Below are 20,052 nucleotides of genomic sequence, written 5' to 3'. Positions count from 1 at the left end.
TAAAGTGTTTTTTTAAAATACATTAAATTAAAAATAAAAATAAAAAATAAAAATATCAATTATAAATAAAGGTCCTTAGGTTTCAATTGTAAAAAATGAAAAATTAAATCTAATAATATGATATGATAAAATAAGTCACATGACATTTATGATTAAATAATGCATAATACATATCACTTATTTTAAATTCACAAGTAAAGGCTTAATTTTTATTGATGAAAAATATTTTTGATTCGTGCTTTTCCTATAGGCTATATGTATATATACACATAACGAGAGGGAGATCAAATTTGTTGTGCTTAAAAAGTTTGAGTCTATCATAGTTGTGATAAAACAAGAACATGGTTTGTTTACATCTTTATGGATAAAGTTTTAGCGATTGAGTCAATACTTTTACGTGATCAGTTATAAGCTGACTTAGCACATTCAAAAAATTTCTCGACGGGGATCACCTGCATTGTAGTTCAAAAGTTTTACTGTTTGTTTACCCAAAATAAAATAAAATAAAAGTTATACTGTAATATATTTTCTCATGTAATAAGTTTTACTTTTTATTAAGATAATTCTCATTCGATAGTTGTTAAATGATATGAATTTTGCTAGGTCTATTGAGTCCTATTTCATGTTTTATAAATCTCACATAAATTTATTAAATAAAAAAAAGTGTGCCATTAACATTTTTTTTTATTGTTTTAGTGATGCTTTTTTCGGTCGTTCATATTTCTCATCATAAACACAAACACCTAATTGCTAATGGAAAAGAAAATAAAAGAATCAAATGGAGTTTTACAGGGTGATTGCTAATTTTGTACTTGTACTTTTAGTCACACATGTTTTTGTTGTAATTAAGAATATTTATTTTGTTTATACTCTGTTTTTTCTTCCAAGTTTTTTCACCTCTCTTATTTTTCACCAATTAATATTCTAAACAATAAAAAAAAATCTAACATTACAACTGTGTGGTCCTCGTTCTTCAACTAGGGAGGCCTTTTTACATGCTATCTTAATCAACAGGCGAAGATAAAAGTCAATAGTGTCATACCAAGATTTGAATCATCCAAGATTCCAAGTCAAATGTCAAAGAAAGGAAAATTAATCTAAGGAATACACCGAATACGTATCATAGTCAAAATAATACCCCACTTTCTTCCCAAAGTATTAATTATTTACTAGTGAACAAGTTCACGATACTACTAGTTTTTTTTTTTTAAAAGAGAAAATTATACTTACCGTGGTTTCTCGAGACTGTGCATAATTTCTGTGTTTTTTTTAACATTTACCGCAATTTTCTAGTAAGGTGTTCATATAATTTTTTTAAAAACAAAAAATGAGTTAGTGTAATGTATTAGAGCATTTATAATGCATAGTTGCTTATGTAATATTTTTCAACAATTAAGAGAGTTAATATGAGGACAGAAAAAGGAAGAATGTCGAGAGAGAGAGAGAAATGACAAAATCATGAGATGCCAGTATAATTTACTAAAGAAAAAGGATGACATTTTAAAAAGATAAAAAGGGAATTAAACATGGTAGTTGAAGCCAATACCTCCAACCTTTTATTTTCATAGTAGCATGTGATGCATGTCATGGACGTTAATATTGTAGTAGAGTTATTGGTCAACCACGTGGGTTTTCTGGTATGTATAATGTACTTTATACGGTGATGAGAATTTGGAAAGGACACTCTTCCAATTGGAGGCACCTTGACCTTTGAAACCAACACAAACGCGTAGGACATGGATGGCCAACCCTGCAACCTATCAAAATCCAATTTCTTGAACAAAACAGTCCACTGGTTTTGTTTTATGTTGAGAATAGTGTGACATTGGATATTTAACAAATTTGATAAGTGCTTATATAATTAGGTAGGTCACCCCATATGAACTGGTTTTTAAAGAACCTTTCGGATATCTTTATTTCACTATAAATTTAATAGTGTCTTTGCTACACTATAAATTTAATAGTTTAAGTGTGCATGTTTGGCCTGCCTTTCTAATCTGATTCAATTCCTCAAGTAATACATTTAGTAAGGGATAAAAAATTTCAAATGTAACTATATTCAAATCGAGAATTAATTTCATAACTAATTAAATGGATTAAAATATATATTAGATCCCACTAGTAAGTCAAAGATACTAAGTATCATGGTTAAAAAATAAATGCTTGAAAAAAAAAGAAGCAATCAAATATTTCAACCATTTTACCTGTTTAATAGTTATTATACATATATTCATTCTATTACGAAAATTTTCTGTTTTTCTTATAAATTTAATAGACGATGTATGAAAAAACAAATTATTATTTTACAAATATAACATTTTTTTTGTGACATTCTACAAATGTAACATAATCTACAAGGTGAAACTAAAACTGTATGTTGACTCCTAATAATGAATTTATTGGTCTTCTTATTTATGTAGTCAATTATTTTATATTTAATTAATATAAAAATATCACTCACTTAAATATTCAATATATATATTTAAAATTTCCCATCAATTTAAAATATGGTGACGATATTATAGATTAAAAGTTCACTATAATTCATTTCATTAGAAGAAAAAAAATGATTTGTATGCTTTAAATACAATTCTTAATATTTTATACTTGTTCTGGACCCTTAGTAGGCTCCTTTCAACCCGATATTAAACCATATCCACCATTTGACCACCGTCCAACATCCCTTATTACTAAAGAAGCTTCCCGACAACACACAAATTGTTCTGTATATATATTAATGTTTTATACTAACATAATTATTTGTTAGTCTAATATATATCATATTGCTAATATAATTAAAAGTTTAATTTTACTAAAAAGAGCAATCTAATGCTATATGCACCGGTAGAAAGAATGGATATAACATCATATGTTAATATCGATTTTTTAAAAAATTGATGTTAACAAAAATATGGTGGCATATTTATAAATAACGCGAGTTCGTTAACGTCGGTTTTTCCAAAATCGACATTAACGAACTCATGTCAACATTGATTTTTTTGAAAAACCGATGTTGTGTTAGTTAAATTAAATTTGTCTCTTTTCCTTCTCGTGCTCATTCTAAACCATCTCTCACTCTCACTCATCTTTGACGCTCTCGTTCTCGCTCGCTCACTCACCTCCCTCTTGCACTATCCTTCTTCTCAATTTCACTCTCACTCTCACACACTCTCTGCGGCGACACAATCACACTGTTCTCGCTCTCACTCTCGCTATCATTTCGTTCTCGCACTCACGCTCTCGTTCTCACAATCACTCTTGCACTGTCATTCTCGTTCTCTCACTCTCACGCTCTCAGTCACTCACGAAAGGTTAGTCTTCTATAAATGCTTGTTTCTGTGTTTGGTTTTGATGGTGGTGATAAGCGAGAAGCTAGGGCTCATTCTTGGTTTTGATGATTTCTAGTTCTCATTTTGATGTGCATATGACTTCTTGTTAATGTGCATATTACTAACATGAAATGCTTGCTTCTGTGTATGTTGCTGAAAACATGTGTTATTTTCTGGATATATAAATATTGATATTTGGACTTTGTGTATATTACTAACATGAAAATACTTGTTAATGAGACTTTGTGCTAGTATGAGAATTCTGCCATAGCCTTAGGCCCCCAAAATAGGAATATCATTGTTGGTTTTCAAAATAGGAATATCATTGAGCCATAGACTTTGTGTAGGTGTGAGAATTCTTGGTTTTGCAAATTTATTGGTATCATATTGGTATGTCAAATGTATCATGCATTTTATATTAGTTGCAAGGAATAAGCTCCTACATAAGCATGGTGCATAGTTAGTTTGTGAATGGATCACTTAGTGGATTTAGTTGGTTTGACAAAATCTACTTAATGTCATGTTTATATTGTAAATGGATTTTAGAAACGATGGATGAAGATCAACAGAACTAGAAGGAAATGACTAACACAGTGATGAAGACTAACAAAAAAATAGAGAAAATGTTCAACACTGTTTGTGTTATGGATCAAGTTAGAAATTTCAAGACTATTCTCAAATAAACATGACATGATATAACACATATCCTTATATTATTTTGCTTGTTAGATGTAGCCTTATGGTGAAGTCAGTAGGTCATTTGTTGTAAGATGCAATGATGAACTAGACCCTACTTGGCATCTGCTACACTCTAATAGCAGCATGCACTCTGTTACATATAACCAAGATCTGGTGAGTCCAGCTCTACTAGCTGGATGTACAGAACATAGAGAGTTCTATGTGCTCACTAGAAATCATCAGGTGATCTTGACCCACTTTGGACAGAGTGTTTTCCTCCTCACCATATTCAAAAGAAGCTCTGAACCAAAAGCTTACCCTAAATGACACTTATTGTACCACCAAGTTCCTAACTCAATCACGTTTAAAGTCTTGCTAACTGAGTACAAAGTGACTTGCAATAGTTTGATGAGTAATTAAGAACTCCTCTGTATGCCAAATTTTGAAATCATATACATATCTAATATAAATTTAATGTTAATTTCAGGATGTGCCGAGTACAATGTACTTGTTTATGAAAGCTATAGGATTCATCCATCTGAACGTGGAAGAGACTACAAAGTGTTGGATAGTTTATAATCATTGGAGGAAGATTGTAAAAATTGGAAATGGATGGAGGAATTTTGCACAATCACAGAATTTGCAAACTGAAACTCAAGTTATATTTGAGTTCCCAAATGCAACTTTTAACTTTGTTTTATTTTGGATTTGTATGTAATTAAAGTACATTACTACTCTACTATTTATCAATCTGTAAATTTTTGTTTATAACTCTCGGTGATATATTTTGTGAGAAAAATTTTAACATCCTGAACACATTTGTGGTTTATTTTGTTCATAAATGTTTATAATTACTCTTGGTGCATGATATACTTTGTTTATAACTTTTGGTGCATGGCTTATTTTATGTGTTTTTTTACAACTTTGAATGATAAGTCGTGATATAAATAATTACATGTTAATAATTAAAAAACAGATACGATATTAAAAAAAATTCAAAAGACAACATTGATTTTGAAAAAATCGATGATGATTTACCAAAAAATAACATTAACAATCGATGTTGGTGAGAAGAAAACAACATAAATTTTTATAAAAATCGATGTTTTTTTGGTAAAATAACATCAGTTTTTAAACAACCGATGTTAATGTTGATACTTTAACATTGGTAGTTTTAACATCGGTAAATAACGATGTAAAAAGTCTATTTTCTAGTAGTGATCATTATAAATGAGTTTTTTTAGTCAATTTTAGAAAAAAAGTAGAAAAATATTTAAAACTTAGCATTTATTTCATCAAAATAATATATATTACTTGTTTAAGTAGTTAAAATGATTTAATATATGTTTATTAAGTAATTAAAATATATTGTTTGGTGTGTTAAATATATTTTACCAGCTTTTTAAAGATATTTAGTAACATCACTTCCTATTAGATTTTTTTTCTATCGCCATCCAAGAAACAATTATGTGTGTTCATTTAATTCAAAATGTGACATTATAGACTAAAAAGTTGTTATAATTTATCATAATACATTATTTCATTATGAAAAATAAATTATTTGTATGTTTTAAATACAAAAATTAAGATTTTGCATATTTTGGACCCCATCAGGCTCACTTTGACCCATATAAGTAAATAAACATGTTGACCCAATGTTTATTACACCCAATTATCCACCATTTGACCACAATCCAAAATCTCTTACAACTCCAAAACCTTTTTATGGTACACAGAGTTCATTCAAATGTGAGACACCAAATGATTGAAACAAAAATGTTAGTTAGAGAATCTTTATTGATAAATCTTATCATGTTTGTTACTCATAAAATTTATAGAATTCTTAAAAGTTGATGTGATATGTGAGATCCGTAAATAGTTGCTTAAGATCTAAGGATTAAGATCTTTATTGTGGATGCTCTAATAACCACTCAACAATCAAGGATTTAGTTAATGGATTTTATTTTAATAAAAAAAAGGAGGGCTGTGAGAGGAAGATGAGGATAACATCTCAACTATATTGACACCCTATCATCTTCCCAAAAAACACATACCTAAGATAAATTACAATATAAATGAAAATCCGCTCTAACTCAATAAAGGCCTTTAATGTAAGCTTAATAAGCAAAAGGTACATATATCCTAATTCTACATTCTTAATAATTTCCTGTATATATTAAGTGTATATTTGGTTTAGCTTAATAAGCAATCAAGTGTTGCTTCAGTGTTTTTTTTTAAATTGCATGAAATGTATTTTTAAAAAAAAAACATTGACATGAAATGAGCATCCATGTAGGCATGGCAATGAAACCTGTACTCGTGGGTATCCGTCCAAACTCGTTCCGATTTTGACGGGAAATATCCGAGTTGATCGAGTACGGATTCGGATTTGGGGATTACCCAACTTTTTTAATCGAGGTCGGGGTCAGGGACAAAGATGTCACTACCCATCCCATACCATTCCCGTATCCGCCGCGATTATGAAATTATTAAAATTTTATTAATTACTTGTTTTTTTTAATATAATTTTTACACAATTTAATATTCTTTTCTTGATGATTTTTGTAGACAAATACGCTACAAATACAAGTAATTAAAAATAAATATGTAACAATCAAATTTTTTTAAATCAGATTTTTAATATAATTTTTTTACAATTTTTTTTTTTACAAATCTAAACCGGGGACGAAACGGAGACAAGATACCCGATGACTACGGGGATGGGATAACAAATTTTTATCCACCGGGTATCGGAGACAGGTACAAGTATATATTGAGGAGTCGAAATCGAGGACTGAGAGACAATACCCGTCCCCACCCTGTCCTGTTGCCATGTCTACTTACCTCCATGTTCCTGTAAGTGACACAAAATTCTAGATTTTACTATGAATATTTTTTAACTCGAGGTGATGCTCAACAATGCCAACATGATTTCGGATGTAACTAAACTGAAAATTCCAATTTTAAAACTCAATTCCAGTTTCACTTGTATTATATATCTAATTGTTACGTTAATCTTTTGGAGCATATATATCATTTTATCTTCTGGTCATTTTAAGATATAGAAAATAATTTTACTTAAAATATTACTAGTGATATTTATTTTCTAACTGCGTTGTGACCTATGAATATCACTACTGGGATTTACTTAAAATATCACTAGTGATAAATAAATAGGTTGATTTCACATTTTATAAAAATATCTCTATTGTTATGGAAAAAAAATTTAATAAATCAAATGATTTCACATGTTTATATATAAGTAATTCTATATATTTTGTCTTGCATTTTCCATTTTACTATTAGATAGAGATTTTACTTCTAAGACTGAAGTGGATTTTGTTTGTTTTACATATAAGTAAGATATCAACTATTTATCATCTACGTCGAGCTTTTATTATTTACAAATTTTGGTAGAAGAACTTACTAACATTTACTAATTAATTTTGAATTTGATTCAAATTCAGTTGGATTGGGTCTGAAAGAGAAGCATGTAAGATTCTTTTGTGGTTGAAAGAAACAAAAAACAAAAATATTGATTTTGAAATGATCTGGTTTGTGTGGACATTGGTTTAGTTAAAATTAAAATTGGGCAAATAGCTGTGATGAACATAAAAACATCGATTTTGGGGAAAGAAACAAAAGGAACATCGATCTTATGCTTGATTTGGAGAGGGAGTTACTACGTGCACCCAGTATTATTGTTAGGGCATCCAGCAAACAGTGAAGGGGCGAAACTACCATTCAGCAATTCTTCTTCCGGATGATTTTTTCGGAAACTTTTCGGAAAACCTCTTTCCGGAACTTTTCCGGAAGAAGAATTTGTGTCTTCCGGAAGTACTTACAAACAACTTCCGAAAGAACGTCATCCAGAATGTTTCCGAAAGAAGCTTCTTCTGGAAGTTAGTTTTTTTTAAAAAAAATATTTTATTTTGTAATAATTTACTTTTAATTGGATAAACTAATTTATAAAATAATTAATACTATTATACATAAATAATTAAATAATTAGTGAACGTAATTATGACTAATATTTATAATTTGTTTTTTACGCGCATGTCGAATATTAATTTGTGTGACAATTTAGTATAATTTAAACCATAAAAATTAATTAATTCGTAAATTTTATTAAAAATATAAATTATTTATTATGATAACATTTAATTTCTATTACAAAAGTTAATATATATTAAAAAATGATTATTATTTTATAACAAAATGAAGAAAAAAGAATTTTCATTTTATAATAATAAGTAAAAATAAAATAATATTTAATGCGTATGTAATGACGATTTTGCCCTTGTGTAAATTTCTTTAAATTAACGTGTTCAGGCTGTGTTTTAGTGCGCTTTCTTCTTTTGTTTCTTCTTCCGTTTGCTTTCTTTGTTTCTTCCGTTTGCTGTTGTTTCGGTGGTGGTCCCTTTTGCAGTCTCCGTTGGTGGTCCCGTGAAGTATTTGAAGATTTGGTGGTCCCGTGTTCCGTATTTGAAGTTTTATTAGTGGTTGTTGTTCCTATTTCGTCGGAGGTACGCATTTATTTCGTTTTCCGATTAGTTTTTAGAGAACAAAAACAGTAAAAAGTGTATCCGGAAGAAATTTTAGGCACAGTAGGAGGAAGGTCCGGAATGACCACTTCCGGAAGAAGGTCTTCCGGAAATTACTAAGCCCAATTCCGGAAGAAGTGCTTCCGGAAAGTGTTTTCCGGAAGACCTTCTTCCGGAATTGGCCTTAGTAGCTTCCGGAAGAAGGTCTTCCGGAATGTTAAATTATTAGCAATTTTTTTTTATTTCTATTTTATAATATATATATATATATATATATATATTTCTGTTAATTAATAATGTATTATTGGTTTAATTAGGTATAATGGTATATATTGTGGATTATAATTTTTTTGTTTTATAATGGTATATATATATATTTCTGTTTTATAATTTTTTTTATTTCTGTTTTATATATGTTGTGGATTATTGATTTAATTAGGTATAATGGTATAATATTAAATGATTTAGGTAACTTAAATGTATAATGGTACAAAAATGTTTTATTAGTTGTTTATTATAGTGATAAGTTTAGTTTAAGTAAATAATGTAGTTATAAATTTAGAATATATTTGTATTAGTTATTAGTTAATAAGTAGTCAATTTATCGGTGTGGTTATATGATAATTTTAATATAGTCGTGTATGATGCATATGTGCTATTAATATGTTTGTTATTTAAGGTGTAGTAAATTTTTGGATGTGGTTATATGATAATTTGAATGTACTTGTGTATGATGCATATGTCCTTAAGATGGACGAAGATCAATGGAGGTATGACTTTGCGATGTCACAAGAAGTTCATATGGATTATGATTATGATAATCAAGAAGAATGTGGAGTGAATGAACCACATGTCGATTGTTCAAATGCTTTTAATACATCTCAGGTAATCATAGATAATTTGAGTCATTGGTTGAATTGATGGTTTGTATGAAAATTAATATGTTAGGGTTGCGTTGTAGGTATTCGCTACTCGAGATGATGTTTTGCAATGGGCTCGAACAGTTGCCCATGAAAATGGATTTGTTGCAGTGATTATGAGATCTGACACAGAGACCGGTAGCAGAGGAAGAAGTTCATTTGTGTTAATTGGGTGTGAAAGGAGTGGTACGTACAAGTGTAGAAATAAAGAATTCATTAGAAAAGACACCGGGAGTAGGAAATGTGGTTGTCCCTTCAGGCTTCGTGGGAAACCAGTGCATGGAGGGGAAGTTTGGATGGTGAAGTTGATCTGTGGGATTCATAATCATGAATTGGCGAAGTCCTTAGTTGTACATCCATACGCCGGGCGATTGACTAAGGAAGAAAAGAAAATTATTGCTGTTATGACAAAGTCGATGGTGAAACCGAAAAACATCTTGCTAACGTTGAAGGAACACAATGCCGACAGTTGCACCACAATAAAGCAAATTTACAATGCAAGAAGTGAGGTCCCGGAAAGCGTCAAGGTGGACCACATGCACGTATGTTGCACTCTTATTAGCAAAAAGAGTGCAACCGACAAGGTGCAGCAGATAAGCGCGAGCTGCGACAATCCACCGCCGGGGCTGACATCTGGTCTCATAAATGTCACGAACCCATCCTAATCGTACATATGCTCCACGTGTGAGTGCTGTCTCGGCTCTGGCCTCCTCGGCAGACACTTCCAGCAACTCCGTAAGCAAGAATATGGCCTCCTCCGTAGAAAGAGCGTGGAAACTGTGCAAGGCGCCAGTGATGGGCAAATGTAGGATGGACGACACATCATCCAATGTGATCGTCAGCTCTCCTACAGGAAGGTGGAAGGTGCTAGTCTCACTGTGCCACCTCTCCACAAATGCGGATATAAGTCTAGGATCGCCAGTAATAACTGAACAATCTATCAGTGGACTTAATCCTGTGGCAGCCACCAGGCCTTCAATCTCAGGCACTGGCCTCCCAATCAGTGTCACCTTCCTCCCATGTGACACTAACTTCAAATCAGGACGTTCCTGATTTGAAGTACAAATTATACAATTATTTAAAAAATTAATCATAAAAAAATAAATAAACAATGACAAATAATTAACAAATTAAAATACCTGTCCACTCCACACGGCATGTGCAACATGCTCGGCAAATGATGTGAGCACTGACGGGTCACGTGGACCACCAGGGAATCCCTCTGCAACGTCATCACCATCTGACCCCTCACCACTATCAGCACCCTGTGCGTCCGCACGCATCTCAGGTGCCTCCGTAGGCTGCTCAGGGACATCATCAGTCATGTCAGCGACGTCCTCAGCCATATCACGTCCCTCCGTAGTCATCTGATGAACGCGTAGCCTACGGGCTGAGGCAGTAGGCCTACGCCTCTCGGGAACATCGCCAGCATCCTCGTCAGTAGCTCTATCTCTGCCTACAACTCTACCTATGGCACGACCTAAACCTCGTGTTCTGGTCATGATCTGTAAATCATGTCGAACACGTATTTTTTTTGGTCAAAATATACACAATTTTCTTTATAAAAAAACAACTTTATTTATAAACAAATAAGACTAACTTAAATCAAATTATTTTCACACATACACAACCTAATTTTAAAAAAAAAATTAAACAACTTCATTTATATAAAAAAAACAACTAATGTAAAAAAAATTTATTAATAAACATGCACAACTTAATTTTTTTAAAAAAATTAAACAACTTCATTTATAAAAAAAAACACAACTAATATAAAAATAATTCATTACTAAACATCTACAACTTAATTTTTTAAAAAAATTAAACAACTTCATTTATAAAAAAAAAACACAACTAATGTAAAAAAAATTAATTAGTAAACATCCAACTCTTAATTTAAAAAAAAAATAAGAAACTTCATTTCTAAAAAAAACACAACTAAATTACTTAGTAAACATCCACAAGTTAATTTTTTTTAAAAAAAATAAACAACTTCATTTATAAAAAAAAAACACAACTAATATAAAAATAATTCATTACTAAACATCCACAACTTAATTTTAAAAAAAAATTAAACAACTAATGTACAAAAAATTATTTAGTAAACAACCACAATTTTTTTAGAAAATAAAATACTTCATTTATAATAAAAAAACTAATTAATTATAAAAAATTAGTATTTTTATAAAACTTCCAAAACACACAACTTTAATTATAAAAATAGACAACTTCATTTTTAAAGAAAAAACAGTAATTTAAAAAAATAAACAATAAACAAAAACAAACACAAGTACTTTTATAAAAAAATAAAAAATTTACAAATTAATATTTAGTAAAAATACACCATTTAAATTATAAAAAAAACATGACATCAAAAACCCAAACCTCATTTTTCATAAAATCTAAAAAACAAAATAACCAAAATAAATACAATAATTCATTTAAAAAAACAAAACAATTTCTGTTTAATTTTTTTGTTTTAAAAAAAGCAAAAAAAAATAATAAAAAAACCACTTTCCGGAAGAAGTGGATCTTCCGGAACAATTCCGGAAGAACCACTTCTTCCAGAAAGTTCTTCTGGAAGAGCGCGTCTTCCGGAAGACGTTTGGTTACTTCCGGAAGAACACTTCTTCCGGAAACTTTCCGGAAAATGTTCTTCCGGAACTTCCGGAAGAACCCGTAACGGGTCTTCCGGAAGACTCCGCCGTCAGCCTTTTTCGCCATTTTTTCCGGCGTACTCTCGTCTTCTCCCCTCTCGTCTTCTACCCTAAGGTTACTATCCTAAGGTTCCATTGCTATGCTAACAATGATGCACATTACAAGCAAAGGGTAAGGGGAAGGGGAACTAACCTGTTCGCGGAGAAGAAGAAGAAAGCCTTGGCGCGCCTTGCGGAGAAGAAGCTTCACGGAGAAGAGAAGAAGAAGCAGGTTCCGGGAGAGAAGAAGAAGCAGTTCGAAACAGTGTCTTCCGGAAATTACATTCGCGCTTTTTATTTTAAAGGGCAAAATGGTAGTTTCAATAAATTGCTGGGTGCACCAGCAATATTGCTGGGTGCACCTAGCAACTCCGTTTGGGGATTGTTATTGGACCGAAAAATGGGCTTAGTTGTTGGCCCATGTATTTGCCCGAGAAGAGTTTATTGGGCTCACTTATTAACCCGAGGAGCTACTATTCATACTACAAAATATGCTATTCTCACTACCACGTGGGTGAGTTTTTAAGTAATTCTAAAGTTATCCTTCCCACGAAAATATGATTCCTTTTTACATCGAAATCATGTTTCTATGGTATAAAATTAGGGTGAAAAAAATATAATAAAAATAAGATTTCATTATACATTTGCATAACATAATCGGTAGGAGTATCACTATGTATGTTGATCAAAGGAAAAAAAAGGATAAGGTGTAAATTAAGAAAGTTGACAAATAGATTGATTTGCATTATGTACACAAAAGTAGTTTTCAATCTAAATTTATCTTTTGAATGCAAAATGAGCTAATTAAAATGTATAGAAAATCTAAATTTATTAAAAGAGTGAATTTAAGGATAGTGATAATAGGTTCATCAACTAATTTATCATTTTATTTCTCTTTTATCTTCTCTTGGATTTGATGCTTACTCGATATTCTTTTCATGAAAAAAGGCATATTAGGGACAAATGTTGTGATTTGATATTAGATAATCTTTTGAAAGGGGGTATTTCCATACTCTAAAAATTCTTATCACATCTGAGAATCAAGTATAAAAAGGGGAGACGATATAAAAGTTTAGAGAACATAAAATTTAGACTAAGATTGTAGGTCTTCTTTCAAAGACCCTTTAATATAAATTGATGTATATTCTTTAATAAAAGGCTAAAGAATAGTTAGATTTGTTGTTATCACACAACTCCGTGCTTAAAATTAATAGCAACTCTTCTGTTTTATATCATAAGCAGTTCACTTCTACTTGGTATATTACTCAATGTGGGCTTTGCTTAAGAAATAGACACTCATACCAAATTTAACTAGAGATGCCAAATTTAACTAGAAATGCTACACAGAAAGCATGTCTTTCTCTTGAGATGCCAACTTTAACTTATTGTTGATGAATTGGGAGCATTCTTTGTAGTTTTGGGGGTAATAAAATATGATAAGATTGTATGAGCCTAAATGTCCTTATCTCCTTCTAATATTGTAGTGGAGAAAAAAGGCGAAAGAATAGTTCGCTATGTGATTATCACACGGCTCCGTGGTTTAAGACAATTGCAGTTCTTTCATTTTATAGTCTAAACAGTTCATTTGCACAGTACATCACTCGATGTGAACTTCAGTCATGTTCACTTCAGTTCTTAACTGTTAAACCCTTAAGCTCATCAATGCAAGCATAGCTCTTCCTTGACATCATTCCTTTCCCCTGTTCTCTTTCCTAAATGCAGCAGAGAAATCTAGTAGATTGAGCATGAAAGGACCCTTTTGAATGTGCCCTGAAACTTGTTTCTTCTCCGGTGGGGTTGCCGGTTGTGTTGGTTCCAAATCCATCAAAACCTGCAACCCCGCTGACTTGCTTGAAACTTGACCTGTTAGTTATTTCCATGGTGGGGTTGCACTGTTGCTGGTTTTGCTGGTTCCACATCCTGAGGCTCTTGTTGTTCTTGCATAACACACAGTCATTTGCAAACCTTGATTTCTCAGCTCATCATACGCAGAGTAGTTTCCAAAATTTGAAATACTTTTGCAGGGTCCCCATAAGAAGACCCTTTTAAAAAAATTAACCTATGCGGCTTTAAGTGACAAGTACATGGTATTCTTTAGTAAAAGGTGAACTTATAGTTCGCTATGTACTCATCACAACTTCTCATTTCTTGCTTTCTGTTTGATGAATTGAAAACCATGGCAAGAGAATATGTGGACAGATTGTAATGTCTTTGTGGGATGTGAGGAATCTAAAGTGAGAAACCAACTTAAGGCATTTCTATTTGATTGTGTAATAGAATATCCTGAATCAAATTGCTGCCAATATTATTAAGAGAGTAGTCAAGGCATGGTTTGCATGGAAAAAAGCTGCATTATGCATGGAAGCTAAGATTTTGGTTCAAGAGGTCAAAAGTTAGATTAAGAAGTAGCCATGTATAGCCGGGATGGTACTGGAGGATAATAGCCTGTGAGATGCGCAACCCCTTGAGGAAAAGGACTGATTTTAAATATTGAAGCATTTGAGACTGATGTTTATTTACACGAGGATATGTACTCCAAATTTTGGTTGGTGAAATTTGTTGAAGACCTTGGTGATTCCGGGACTGTGGGCACCCTTTGAATTTTTCTACTTCTTGCTACTGAAATTCCTCTAAACTAGTCATGCAACATATCACTAGTAATTTCTCTTGTTTTTGTTTCTGATCCATGAACAACAGTAAACATTGTAGTAGAAATAGATTGATGGTGGGTCTCTCTGGATCTTTTCACTAATGGGATAGATAGCATCCAATGATGATAGTCTTTATTAATTTTTGTATGTGTAATTTGCCTAAAACTCACCAATATTATCCAGTTATTTGATCATTAATCTAAGCTGATGAATAGAAAGTTGAAGCCTGTTTTATTTCTATGTATTCATTTAACAAATGAAGCAAATATTGAAGATCAAAACTAACAAAAGAAACAACTAGCATTAGCCAATTCTTAAGCACACTAGAAAGAAACAGAAAGATTCCACTAAAATCTGTAAAGCCAAAGGTTGATAACATGTTGAAGAGGATCTTTTTTAAAAAAGAAAAATAATTTTTCCTATCTTAAACTTAGGGAATTAAAAGACTACTAGTATAATTAGTTGAATGGGATAGTTCACTTCAAGTTAAACATTAGTCACCAGACATAGATCTATTTCAAATCTTTGATATAAGATACTTCATTTCAAAACACAAAAATGAACAAAGTCCATTTAAATAGGAAATGGTAAAACTATGTATTTCCTATAATAGTGTTACAGTGAGAAACACTTTTACATACACCATACATAACTTTACAATTTTACATCATACTGTAAGTTCCTCAAAAGGAAACCAAAAAAAAAAAAACAAAACACAGAATGAATGGAAACCAAAAGAGAAATTGCACAACCATCACCACAGCCTCTCGAAGCCAACAAACTCAACTAATAAAGAACAAGACCAAATTCAAGGAATCAATATTTCCACAACAACCACATTCAAAACTGTCTGTGGTGCCCTGAAACTGTTTTCCCCATCACCTTGTTACCCCGTCCTCCTCCTCTACCTTCACCATTGATGGCAATGGCTGTAGCAGAAGACAAACTCTTAAGCTCATCAATGCAAGCATAGCTCTTCCTTGCCATCATACCACCACCACACTTCTTCTTCTCCCCTCCACTCACTGACTTGCTCCCTCTTAAACTCAACACCACCCCATTGCCACTCTTGCTTGGTGGTGTCATTGAAGGCAAGGTGTTCACAGGTTTCCTATTCTCTTTCCTTAACGCGGAAGAGAAATCCGGCACAGACTGAGCAATAGAGAAGGACCCTTTTGAGTGTCCCTCACAAGCTTGAAACTTGACCTGTTTCTTCCTTGGTGGGGTTACAGGTTTTGTCCTTGGTTCCAATTCCTGAGCCTCATGTTGTTGTTGTTGTTCTTGCATCAAACACTTCATGTGCAACCTTGTTTCTCTCAGTTCAGCATATGCAGTGTACTTTGGTCCTCTCTCCAAGATGAAGCTATCTGCGGAGGTGAGCCTCAAAGGGAAAGGGTGGTCTGAATTGGAATTCTGGTTGAGGATCAGTGATATGGGGTCAAGGGCATGCAAGAGAGGCTCAAGAGTGGGGTTTAGTTGATGGGTTTGTGGCAGTGACATGTTACTGTTTGTGTTTGTGTCAGCCATGATTGATTGAAGGTAAGAAGAATATTGGATGAATGTGAAGGTGTTGGCACTGTCTTTTTTTCTCTTTTGTATCTATGGCTGATTGAGTTATCAACAGTTTATACACCTTCTTCTTGAAATTCTTTAGCTTTTCGTCAATGTAGAATTTGATAAAGTGAAAAATGTTTAATTTTGCAACGGTCTAGATATTAGGTGGAAGTGGGTGAGAGAAAAAGAGGGGGGAAAAAAGAAACTTTTACTTTGTTTTTGCTAAACCTAATGATGGGTTCACTAACGTTCAAGTTGAGATTGGATCTTGTTGAAGAATCTAAGAAGTCTTTGTGCATTTGGGGTATTATCATTTTTTTTAGAAGAAGAAATGCATTTGGGATATTCTATATTAACTGAATAATCACTTGGTTATCAGATTGTATGTGAAGTATGAAAAATAAAGTGATTTGTTTTATATTATATTATACTATATTATATGGGTTAGTTTTGCATTATTGGACAATTCATGGTGCACCATATGTTTGCATTTTGAGTAAGGTTGTTATGTTTAATTTGCTTGCTTTCTCATTGAAGACGGTCACTGGGGGCTGTGCAAGTGGCCGAATTTTGATGAATGGGTATGTCTTGAGGTATTAATTGAGATTCTTAGAGTATTTTTAGTATCAGATTTAGAATAAGGATATCGAGTTTAAAATTTGGTCTTGTATACATCTTATAATAAAGGTATTACAAATATCTCTAGGGTGGAGAATAGGTTTGACCTCAGGCAAAGTTAAGAGTTAAAGACAATCTCGTTAGCAAAGTAAAAAAGTAGCTGAAAAAGTTGGGGAATTATTTTAGTTTCAGGTACTATTTATATTTTTCATGTGAAAGATATACACGTACGTGAGCCACAACCCTAAAACTCGTGGGATACAATAGTGCCAAAACTTGTGGCATATTGTATCTACTTTCAGGGACGGAGCCGGCCATGAATCCGTGGGAACCAATTTCGTCATATATATATATATATATATATATATATATATATATATATATATATATATATATATATATATATATAAGTGATAGGAAAGAAAAAATATTTTTTAGTGTTTAAAATATCAAACAATCAATACATTATACAATATTTAAAAAATTACCTGATTTGACATTGATACTTAAATATACAACACAATTAACTTCAGCATGTTAACTTAATTATATTTAAGTTTTTTTTACATTGATAATTATAGTACCCGACTTTACTTAATTATACAATTGGTATAGTATTTTCTTTTTAACTTCAGCACAATACTATGATATATTTAGATAAATATTACATTCTCTTCTATAATTGTGCACAGATAATTAAAAGTTTGATCAAGAATTATTTTTATTAAGGGTCAAATTCAGGTATTATTCAAACTTTTCAATCTTAATTTCAATCCATTAACCACTCGTGTTCAATTACTTGTTTAATTTTTTTTAATGAGTTGAATCACAATATAATTTTTTTTACACTAGTAACACATTCTAATTATATTCTTAAAGAAATTAAATTCATTACATAAAATAAAAATTGAAAGGATAAATAGTAAAATCAGTCCTCGAAAGTGTGATATAGTGACAAATTAGTTCATAAAAGATGAAAAATATAAATTTAGTCTCTAAATATGTAAAAGGTGTGAAAAATTAATCATGTTGTGTGTGTGTTAATAAAACTATTGAGGGGACATGTAAAAACATTTGATTTATATTGGTTTACTCAAACAGAGTTACATTCAGTTCTCCTTTACACAACAGTAAAGGATTCCACTAATAAGAAAACTTGATTATAAAATAAGTATTATGTGTTGCCACTCCTGACTATACAAGTATTCTTCTAGACACTTCTAGCCCTATCTTACACTCCCTTTGAATCTAAGAAAACTCAAGTATTTCTTAATATTAAGCCACTCCTAATTTTCACAAACAATAGTTTGAATGAATACAAGTATTCAATAATACTCAATGAGTGGATAAACAATAAAGTTCAAGTACAAAGTAGCTTTGTTTAGCAAAGGATAAACAATGAAAGCTTAAATGAATCGTCCAACGATTTTTACAAAGTTTTGCTTCAGAGATATTCTTGTTTTCTTTTGATATTTTTGTTGTCGTGCTTTTTGAATAGAGTTTGTCTTTTATAGACTTCATTGAAGAATCCATTACAGGATTAGTGTTGAGTCCTTGAAATGACTATTGTCTCACACTGGGAGATGAGGCTATGTGGCATGTTCTAATTCGAGAGGAAATGAACAAAGGTACAAACAACGACATGTACTCCTTGTCCTCGATGAAAGTGACCCTTGCGGAATATTCTATGTAGACCTTCTATTATGTCATTTCTTTAAATTCCAATGTTAACAATTCAAATCAAGAGAGGAAAAATAAATTTTTATGAGCAAGAATACATGTACTTTCCTTTTTTACTAGCATAGCATTTTCGTACTACATTGAACGTAATGAAAGTATGTACAAGACTTATACCAATTGGACGCGAGTGTTGATCATACTCAGTGTATAACATTGGTTAATATAACAAGTGGACGCTCTTGGTTTTATAGCGTGTTGGACGCTAGTTAATAATTGATAGAACGTTTTTCTTTTTGAGTATGAATGAGATATGTAGATAATGTTTAAGTCCTTTAAGAAAGTTAGTCCTATCCACTTGTCATAAGCTCATTAAATTATCAACAATTTATGCTTTTTGTTAATCATAAAAATCGAAGATAGGTTTGAGTGGTCATCCAAACCTAACACCAATTTGTCATTAAATTATTTACGGAACTAATTCGTTGCACTTTTTTTACATTTAGAGACTAAATTTGATTTTTAATTTTATTTCTTAAGGACCAATTTGTTAGCGGCTCACACTTTTAGGAACAAATTTGACTATTTACTTAAATTTAAAAGAGAAACAACATTAATAACTATTAATATGATTGGTTCAATGTAAATGTAAATAAATAGTCATTTATATTTTAAACTTCTCCTAAAAATTGAAAGAAATGTTTCTCTACAATAAACTAAATAAAACATATAACAAGATTTCTTGAAATATAAACTTAAAAAAATTACTAACAAGTTTCAAATAAAAAAAAGGCTAAATTATTTGGTGGTCCTTAACTTTATTTTAGGTTACAATTTGTTTCCTTCTTTATTAGAAGTTGTAAAATGGTATTTAAGTATTGTCTTTTATAGCATATCATTTTCGAAACATTGATTTTTTAATTTTGGACATGATTTTGAACTTTTATTTTTATTGATTCACAATGTAAAACTTGTCCTATTAGATTTGATTATATGAAAATTATGGAATCAATTAATGTTCAAACCTAAAAGAGACATGAACATGGTAAAAATCTTATGAAAAGTGAGACTTGACAAGCCATTTTTCAGTTGATTTTGGGAAATTTTTCAATTTTTTTGTTGCTCATGGTACACACTTGCAATTTTCATCTCGTTTGTGTTCCTTTTGTGTTCAAACATTAGTTGAGTTTCATGATTTCCTTATAAATAAATCTAATAGGAGAAGTTTCACATCTTGAATCAATCAAAAAATGATTCAAAATCATGTTCCAAAATTAAAAACCATCAATGTTATCTATGGGACCAATTTATAACTTTTAATAAATAAATACTAAATTACAATCTAAAATAAAGTTAAGAGACCACATGAATAATTTAACCTAAAA

General features: G+C 31.4%; 1 protein-coding gene and 1 non-coding gene across 2 annotated transcripts; both read right to left on the bottom strand.

Moving 5' to 3' along the window:
• Positions 1 to 14,190: 14,190 nt before the first annotated feature.
• Positions 14,191 to 14,309, bottom strand: LOC114382904. The gene has a single exon (XR_003660359.1). It is a non-coding gene; the product is annotated as a U5 spliceosomal RNA (small nuclear RNA).
• A 1,068-nt stretch (positions 14,310 to 15,377) lies between these two features.
• LOC114381857 lies at positions 15,378 to 16,701 on the bottom strand. The gene has a single exon (XM_028341081.1). The coding sequence runs from the start codon at positions 16,343 to 16,345 to the stop codon at positions 15,659 to 15,661; it is 687 nt and encodes a 228-aa protein (XP_028196882.1). The 5' UTR covers positions 16,346 to 16,701; the 3' UTR covers positions 15,378 to 15,658.
• Between the last annotated feature and the right edge of the window lie 3,351 nt (positions 16,702 to 20,052).

The sequence above is a fragment of the Glycine soja genome, chromosome 13 (assembly GCF_004193775.1).
Source record: "Glycine soja cultivar W05 chromosome 13, ASM419377v2, whole genome shotgun sequence".
NCBI lineage: Eukaryota > Viridiplantae > Streptophyta > Magnoliopsida > Fabales > Fabaceae > Glycine > Glycine soja.
The sequence above is the reverse complement of the archived record's forward strand: the minus strand, read 5'-3'. Positions and strand labels throughout refer to the sequence as shown.

What these genes read in the sequence shown, in the direction of transcription:
- LOC114381857 (XM_028341081.1), bottom strand. Translation starts at nt 16,345, where the DNA reads ATGGCTGACACAAACACAAACAGTAACATGTCACTGCCACAAACCCAT.